Raw genomic sequence first — 8,994 nt, 5'->3', positions numbered from 1 at the left:
TGCCTCAGCCTCCTGAGTAGCTGGGATTACAGGCATGCACCTAGTACGCCTGGCTAATTATTGTATTTTTAGTAGAGATGGGTTTTCACCATGTTGGTCAGGCTGGTCTCTCGAACCCCTGGGCTCAAGGAGTCCTACTGCCTCAGCCTCCCAAAGTGCTGGGATTGTAGCCGTGAGTCACCACGCCCAGACTCCTTCTGGTCTTAGTTGGACAAAGATTGCTGAGTAGCCAACATGATCTAACCAGGTTAATAAATGAGGTCAATAAAAAGAAAATCAAAATTAAAGCTTAATATAAATTTCTCATTGTCTGAAAGAAAGAAGTGGAAGAAGGAAAAAAAAAAAAAAAAAAAAAACAGATGAAAGGAATCCCCAGGGCTCCCAGAACCAGCAAGGGCAGATTCTGGGGTGAATGAAACAGGACATTCTTTTCTCGCAATTTAGGAATCCAAGGTCAGGAGTATAAATTTCTCATTGTCTGAAAGAAAGAAGTGGAAGAAGGAAAAAAAAAAAAAAAAAAAAAACAGATGAAAGGAATCCCCAGGGCTCCCAGAACCAGCAATGAGGGCAGATTCTGGGGTGAATGAAACAGGACATTCTTTTCTCGCAATTTAGGAATCCAAGGTCAGGAGTAAGAATTTCGTAGATTCGAGGCTGCCTCTGACTAGGGCATGAAATATTCTCAGTCAAACCGCAGGCTGCCCGTGGTCCACAGAACGTCTTGTGACGATTATTAAAAGGCTACCGGCCAGATCTGGTAGCTCATGCCTGTCATCCCAACACTTTGGGAAGCCGAGGTGGGCAGGTCACTTGAGGTCGGGAGTTTGAGACCAACCTGGCCAACATGGTGAAACCCTGTCTCTAGTAAAAATAATAAAAATTAGTGGGCATGGTTGTGCGCACCTGTAATCTCAGCTACTTGGGAGGCTGAAACAGGAGAATTACTTGATCCAGGATGCGGAGGTTGCAGTCAGCCATGATTGTGCCACTGCATTCCAGCCTGGGGGACAGAGCAAGACTTTGTCTCAAAATAAATAAATAAATAAAATAAAAATTAGACTGGGCATGGTGGTTCATGCCTGCAATCCGAACACTTTTGGAGTCTGAGGTGGGAGGACTGCTTGAGCCCATGAGTTTGAGACCAGCCTGGGCAACATGATGAAACCTTGTCTCTACAAAAAGGTAAAAATAAAAGGCTGGGCACGGTGGCTCACGCCTGTAATCCCAGCACTTTGGGAGGCCAAAGTGGCAGGTTACTTGAGCCCGGGAATTCAAGACCAGCCTGGTCCACATGGTGAAACCCCATCATTACAAAAACTACAAAAATTAGTCAGGCTTGGTGTCATGGGCCTGCAGTCCCCACTACTCAGGAGGCTGAGGTAAAAGGATCCCTTGAGCCCAGGAGGCAGAGTTTGCAGTGAGCTGAGACAGTGCCACTGCACTGCACTCCAGCCTGGGCGACAGAGCAAGGCACTGTTTCAAAAAAAAAAAAAAAAGAAAAAGAAGACCGGAAGGATGGGGATAACACCCACAGATGTATGCCTACATAGGGACAGTTGCTGCTATTCATAGTCTCATTCTGTTATATATCCCTCTGCACACACAGACTCCTGCAGACCCACAGACATGCACCCATAAACACAGTGCTCACTGCATATGGTTTCATATGCACAGACTTGCATTCACCAGTCAGGTAAATACATAACCAGAAACATGCATTCCAGGTAGAGGAAGGATTGTCTTGAGGAGAAAAACCTTTGTTAACAGCACAGTGGTCAAATTTTTGGTGGGGAATGGACCCTACCCTGTCAGACCTGCCTTCCTGTCTCACATTCTCCTAGACCTCTCAGCCCTCCCCCTCCACCCTTAGACTTCCCAGGGAGTGAAAAGTAGAGGAGAGGATCTTGATAAAGAATGTAGGAGCCAAGCCAGGCATGTGCCAGCAATCCCAGCTATCTTGGAGGCTGAGGTGGGAGAAGCGCTTTAGCCCAGGAGTTAGAGACCAGCCTGGGCAACATAGTGAGACCTCGCCTAAAAAAAAGAAAAAAAAAGGGGCCGGGCGCGGTGGCTCAAGCCTGTAATCCCAGCACTTTGGGAGGCCGAGACGGGCGGATCACGAGGTCAGGAGATCGAGACCATCCTGGTTAACCCGGTGAAACCCCGTCTCTACTAAAAATACAAAAAACTAGCCGGACGAGGTGGTGGGCGCCTGTAGTCCCAGCTACTCGGAAGGCTGAGGCAGGAGAATGGCGTGAACCCAGGAGGCGGAGCTTGCAGTGAGCTGAGATCTGGCCACTGCACTCCAGCCTGGGCGACAGAGCGAGACTCCATCTCAAAAAAAAAAAAAAAAAAAAAGGATGTAAGGTTTTGATTTGAGTTTTGCATCTGCCAGGAACCCTCAGTGTGTTATTGGGACAATCACTTAACCTCTCTTTTTCCCTAGTTTTATTTTTTATTTTATTTTATTTTTTTGAGACAGAGTCTTGCTCTGTCGCCCAGGCTGGAGTGCAGTGGCACAGTCTCGGCTCACTGCAACCTCCACCTCCTGGATTCACGTCATTCTCCTGCCTCAGCCTCCCGAGTAGTTGGGACTATAGGCGCTTGCCACTACGCCTGGCTAATTTTTTGTGTTCTTTAGTAGAGACGGGGTTTCACTGCATTAGCCAGGGTGGTCTCCATCTCCCGACCACGTAATCTGCCCACCTCGGCCTCCTATAAGTGCTGGGATTACAGGTGTGAGCCACCGCGCCTGGCCTTCCCTAGTTTTAAAATGAGGCTGGTGAATTGTATTAGTGTTTCCTAAACTCTTGTGAAGACAAGATGTCTTTTACCATTTCCTGTTCTACACACCCTCTTCCCCACATGGATCTCATGATTTTAAAGTTTTTACCTACTAAGCCACCTCATTTAGATGCAAATTTTCTTATTTTCAAGTTAAAAAACAATTTGAATAGAGGAAGGGTCACACCACATTGCCCAGGCTGGTCTCAAACTCCTGGGCTCAATCAATCCTCTCTCCTCAGCCTCCCAAAGTGCTGGGATTACAGGTGTGAGTCACTGCACCTGGCCTCAAGTTTAAATTTTAATCAAAGATTTGGCCAGGCACAGTGGCTCAGAGGAAGATTCTGTCTATTTTTTTTTTTTTTTGAGATGGTGTCTTGCTCTGTCACCTAGGCTAGAGTGCAATGGCACGATTTTGGCTCACTGCAACCTCCATCTCCCTGGTTCAAGCAATTCTCCTGCCTCAGCCTCTTGAGTAGCTGGGATTATAGGAACACGCCACCATGCCCAGTTAATTTTTGTATTTTTAGTAGAGACGGGGTTTCACCATGTTGGCCAGGCTACTCTTGAACTCCTGACCTCATGATCCACCCTCCTCAGCCTCCCAAAGTCCTAGGATTACAGGCATGAGCCACCATGCCCGGCCGAGACTCTTTAAAAAAAAGAAAAAAGAAAGAACAAGAATCTAAAGCAAAGGAGGTTAATTACCCAGTCCCATTCTTCCACCTTCCAAAGCAGGAGTTGGTAGGACAGAATGTGCACTGGTGAAAAGGTTTCTAAGCACTAAACTAAGCTAATATTTATGTGAGCTTATGAGAAATGGATGAAGAGCCCTATTTGACAGAAGAGGAAAAGTGAGGCTTAGGAGGAATGATTTCCACAAAGTCACACAGGAAGTATCAAAACCGCTATTTGAACTTAGGTCTCTAACTTTGGGGCCAGTCTTCTGAGTTTTGCTAATGAGAAACTTCCACTGCTCCCTGCTTCCACTTAGACCCAGCATGAATTCTCTCTCTCTTTTTTCATTTAGACACAGTCTCTGTCACCCAACTTGGAGTGCAGAGTGCAGTGGCAGTGGCAGGATCTAGGCTCACTGCAACCTCCACCTCCCAGGTTCAAGCAATTCTCCTGCCTCAGCCTCTTGAGTAGCTGGGATTATAGGAACACGCCACCACGCCCAGCTAATTTTTGTATTTTTAGTAGAGATGGGGTTTCACCATGTTGGCCAGGCTAGTCTTGATCTCTTGTGACCTGCCCACCTTGGCCTCTCAAAGTGCTGGGATTACAGGTGTGAGCCACCGTGTCCAGGCTTTTTTTTTTTTTTTAAGACAGGCTCTCACTCTGTTATCCAGGCTGGAGTGCAGTGGCACAATCATAGCTCATCGCACTCTTAAGCTCCTGGGCTCAAATGATCTTTTGCCTCAGCCTCCCGAGTAGCTGGAAGTACAGGCGTGCACCACCACACCTGGCTAATTTTTTGATTTTTTTCTACAGATGAGGTCTCACTATGTTGCCCAGGCTAGTCTGGAACTTCTGAGCTTGAGTGATCCTACTGCCTCAGTCTCCCAAAGTGCTGGGATTACAGATGTGAGCCACCACGCCCAGCCAGCAACTCCAGCTTTGCTCTACTCCAAATAGATTGTGTGACTTTAAGCATACCTCTGTGGGCCTCAGTTTGCTCATCTAAAATCAGAGGTTTAGCCAGGTATAGCAGCTCATGCCTGTAATCCCAGCACTTTGGATCTGGGATTACAAAGGAGGAAGGATCACTTGAGGCCAGGAGTTTGAGACCAGTCCGGGCAACATAGCAATACCCCCATCTCTAGAACAAACAAAAAATCACCTGGGCTCAGTGGTGCCAGCTACCCAGGAGGCTGAGGTTAGAGGATCACCTGAGCCCAGGAGTTTGAGGTTCCAGTGAGTTAGGATTGGGTCATTGCACTGCAGTCAGGGCCAAAGAGTGAGACACTATCTCAAAAATGGATCAACAAATACTAAAATTGGAGATTAGGCTTGCTGGTTTCTAAGACCTTTGCAGATGGGAGACTCTGTGCATTAACACTCCACGTTCCAGTTGACATTTATTAACTAATTTTGGGTGCTGGAGGCTTTCAGACAAATAAACTACAGTTTCTGCTCTTGATGAACCCCCACTCTCATCAAAGGTATGGGAGAGGCAGTGGGACCCCGGGTTGACACATGAATCAGTAATCATGGAACTCTGTGCCTAAGTTGATTATTGAGGTCTGAATAGAATGTTGCAAGAGACTGGGGTGAGAGGGAAGCAGAGACCATTGGGAAGTCTTCACAGACTAGGTGATATTTAGGCTAGGTGCCTGTAATCCCAGCACTTTGGGAGGCTGAGGCAAGAGGATTGCTTGAGGCCAGGAGTTCGAGACCAGCCTGGCCAACATGGTGAAACCCTGCCTCTACTAAAAATACAAGTTAGCCAGGCATGATGGTGCATGCCTGTAATCCCAGTTATCAGGAGGCTGAGGGAGGAGAATTGTTTGAACCTGGAAGGTAGAGGTTGCAGAAAAAATAAAAGGTAATATTTGAACTGAGCCATGAAGGTTGAGTTAGAATTCTGCAGGTGGACAAAAGAGAGCATGCCAACTGGGTTCAGTGGTGCATGCCTATAATCCTAGCATTTTGGGAGGCCAATGTAGGAGGATTGCTTGAGCCCAGGAGTTTGAGACTAGACTGGGCAATATAGTGAGACCTCATCTCTACAAAAAAAATAATCAGCTGGGCATGATGGTGTGCACCTTTAGTCTTAGCTGCTGGGGAGGTTGAGGTGGGAAGACTGCTTGAGCCCAGGGGGTCTAAGGGGATTGCACCACTGCACTTCAGCCTAGGCAAGGAAGGGAGACCCTGTCGAGAGAGAGAGAGAGAAAGAGAGAGAGAGAGAGAGAGAGGGCACATTTCAAAGCAGGGGGATCCACAAGTACAAAGGCATTAAGTAAGAAAATAGCGGCCGGGCGCCGTGGCTCAAGTCTGTAATCCCAGTACTTTGGGAAGCCGAGACGGGCGGATCACGAGGTCAGGAGATTGAGAATATCCTGACTAACACGGTGAAACCCCGTCTCTACTAAAAAATACAAAAAACTACCGGGCAAGGTGGCGGGCGCCTGTAGTCCCAGCTACTCGGGAATCTGAGGCAGGAGAATGGCGTAAACTCGGGAGGCGGAGCTTGCAGTGAGCTGAGATCCGGCCACTGCACTCGAGCCTGGGAGACAGAGCGAGACTCCGTCTCAAAAAAAAAAAAGAAAAGAAAAGAAAATAGCATGGGGTGCTGGGAAAGGCGAGAACAGTTCAGAACACAGGCTGTGTGTGGAGGTGTGTGCGGGGGTGCCTGTGTGTGGGTGTGTTTGTGTGTGTGTGAGTGTGGGTGCGTGGTGGTATGTATGGAGGGGATGCCTGTGTGTGTGTGTGAGTGTATGTGGGGGTGAGTGTGTGGGTGTGTGCATGGGTGTGGGTGAGTATGTGGAGGTGCCTGTGTGCATATATGAATGTGTGTGTGTGGGAGGGAGGAATGTGTGTGTGGGGGGGTCATGTGTGTGGGTGTGGGTGCCTGTGTGTGTGTGTATGTGGGTGTGTTTGTGGGTGTGACTGTGTGGGTGTGTGGATGAGTGTGTGTGTTTGTGGGTGTGGGTGCCTGTGTGTGTGGGGAGTATGTGTAGGGTGTGTGTGTGAATGTGTGTGTGTGAGGGTGGGTGCCTGTGTGTGGGGGGTGAGTCTCTGTGTGTGTGTGGGGGGGCACTTTTGGGGGGTGAGAGTATATGTTTATTGAGTGTGAGTGTGGGTGCCTGTGTGTGGGAGGGTGAGTCTGTGTGTAAGTGTGGGGGGTACCTGTGAGGGGTGAGTGTGTGTGTATGTGAAAGTGTGTGTGGATGCCTCTGTGGAGGTGGGATGGGGGTGCCTCTGTGTGTGTGTGAGAGTGCGTGTGTGTGTAGGGTGTGTGTATATATAGGGTGCGTGTGAGTGTGTGTGTGTGTGAGAGAGAGTGTGTGTAGCAGAATGGACTGTGGAGGTGGATTTGATCTTGAAGTTCTGGAATGCATGGTACATCAAACTTTATTTGAGGACAGTGCTTTCCAAGCGCTCTGAGGAGCAGCCCTAGACAAGGAGGAGCTGCAGGGACTCCGGGGGCTTCAAAGTGAGGGCCCCATTCTGCTTCAGACGAAACAGGCCCACACTTACCGCTTTATCTATGGAGTTCTGCTTGATTTCATCAGACAAAAAATTTCCAGTGCTAAAACAGGCAAATAAACAACAAAAAAAAGTTACGGCCAACAGATTCACTGGAGGGTTTTCTGCTGGGGAGAAGCACGCCCCTGTTTGAAGGAACCCTGTGAGGTGACTGTGGGGCTGTATGAAAGGAACAGCGGGGTCCTGATGGTGGACTTAGGGAGCAGAAGCCTCTTTCTCAGCCTCCTCAGCTAGACAGGGGAATTATAATAGTAGGTGGGGCGTGCACACCTCTCCAGTAGGGGAGGGTCTGATACGTCAGGTCTCCCCCAGGCTTGGGAAAGTGTGTGTCATCTCTAGGAGGTGGTCCTCCCAACACAGGGTGCCGGCAGAGGGAGAGGGAGGGGGCAGAGGCAGGAAGTGGGTAACTAGACTAACAAAGGTGCCTGTGGCGGTTTGCCCATCCCAGGTGGGAGGGTGGGGCTAGAGCTCAGGGGCCCTGTGTGAATTTACTTGCAGCCTGAGGGCTCAGAGGGAGCAACGGTTTGGAGCTGGGACCCCCTATTTTAGCTTTTCTGTGGCTGGTGAATGGAGATCCCAGGATCTCACAATCTCAGGTACTTTTGGAACTTTCCAGGGCAAGGCCCCATGATGTCTGATGTTGGGGAGCAGATCTTGGGGGAGCCCCTTCAGCCCCCTCTCCATTCCCTCAGGGACCATGGGCTGTGGCTGCAGCTCACACCCGGAAGATGACTGGATGGAAAACATCGATGTGTGTGAGAACTGCCATTATCCCATAGTCCCACTGGATGGCAAGGGCACGGTAAGAGGCGAGACAGGGGCCTTGGTGAGGGAGTTGGGTAGAGCATGCAACCCAGGAGAAAGAGATGACTCTCCTAAGATCACACAGCAAGTAGTTGGTAGACTCAGGGATAACACCCAACCAGGCTGGAGAGACTGAGAGCAGGGCCGGAGGGAAGGGGGCCAGAGTCTGACCCAGTCTTCTGCTTTCTGACCCCACCCTCATCCCCCACTCCACAGCTGCTCATCCGAAATGGCTCTGAGGTGCGGGACCCACTGGTCACCTATGATGGCTCCAATCCGCCGGCCTCCCCACTGCAAGGTGACCCCAGGCAGTAGGGCCTGAAAGACAAGGCCTGCCCATCCCTGGCTGTTGGCTTCCACCTCTCCCCCACCTACTCTCTCCCCGGTCCTGCCTTCCTTGTCCCCCGCCCTGTAACTCCAGGCTTTCTGCCCATCCCAGCCCGGTTCTCCCTGATGTCCCTTGTTTTCACAGACAACCTGGTTATCGCCCTGCACAGCTATGAGCCCTCTCACGACGGAGACCTGGGCTTTGAGAAGGGGGAACAGCTCCGCATCCTGGAGCAGTGAGTCCCTCTCCACCTTGCTCTGGCGGAGTCCGTGAGGGAGCGCGATCTCCGGGACCGCAGCCCTCCTGAGGCCACCGGTTGGGGTGGCCGCCCTTGGGACAAAATTCAAGGCTCAGGACTGCTGAGCCAGGGTTCGGCGAGGCTGGCTTAAGGGGTGGAGGGGTCTTTGAGGGAGGGTCTCAGGTCGACGGCTGAGCGAGCCACACTGATCCGCCTCCGTGGCGCAGGAGCGGCGAGTGGTGGAAGGCGCAGTCCCTGACCACGGGCCAGGAAGGCTTCATCCCCTTCAATTTTGTGGCCAAGGCGAACAGCCTGGAGCCCGAACCGTAAGTGGGGACCCGTCGTGGGGGTGAGTGGGAGCAGATCTAGGGATCCTGGAGCAGGGAGTGGGCCTGGGGTGGCGGTGAAGGCTTGAGGGCCACGGAGGAAGATCCGACGACAGCCTTCGTTCGCTTCCGCCCTGCACAGCTGGTTCTTCAAGAACCTGAGCCGCAAGGACGCGGAGCGGCAGCTCCTGGCGCCCGGGAACACTCACGGCTCCTTCCTCATCCGGGAGAGCGAGAGCACCGCGGGTGAGCGGGCAGTGGTCTCGACCCGGCGCGGGGTTGCCGCGGGGTGTGCCCGAGGGGGA

General features: G+C 51.0%; 1 protein-coding gene across 4 annotated transcripts in view; it reads left to right on the top strand.

The window, feature by feature from the left end:
* LCK (LCK proto-oncogene, Src family tyrosine kinase) overlaps positions 1-8,994 on the top strand; it is a 47,720-nt gene that overhangs the window by 27,676 nt on the left and 11,050 nt on the right. For 2 of the 4 annotated variants that reach the window (XM_011955428.1, XM_011955426.1), the window contains exons 1-6: positions 7,480-7,589; positions 7,686-7,795; positions 8,014-8,095; positions 8,270-8,360; positions 8,591-8,689; positions 8,832-8,935. In XM_011955428.1, the coding sequence (XP_011810818.1) occupies positions 7,691-7,795; positions 8,014-8,095; positions 8,270-8,360; positions 8,591-8,689; positions 8,832-8,935 (481 nt within the window). In that variant the 5' untranslated portion in view covers positions 7,480-7,589; positions 7,686-7,690. Of the gene's footprint in view, positions 1-7,479; positions 7,590-7,685; positions 7,796-8,013; positions 8,096-8,269; positions 8,361-8,590; positions 8,690-8,831; positions 8,936-8,994 lie in introns of those variants that run through there. The other 2 variants (XM_011955429.1, XM_011955427.1) reach the window with 1 other exon arrangement.

Source organism: Colobus angolensis, unplaced genomic scaffold (genome assembly GCF_000951035.1).
Source record: "Colobus angolensis palliatus isolate OR3802 unplaced genomic scaffold, Cang.pa_1.0 Scaffold4, whole genome shotgun sequence".
In the NCBI taxonomy this organism is placed as follows: domain Eukaryota; kingdom Metazoa; phylum Chordata; class Mammalia; order Primates; family Cercopithecidae; genus Colobus; species Colobus angolensis.
Note: the sequence above shows the minus strand (reverse complement) of the source record. Positions and strands in the feature narration are given on the sequence as shown.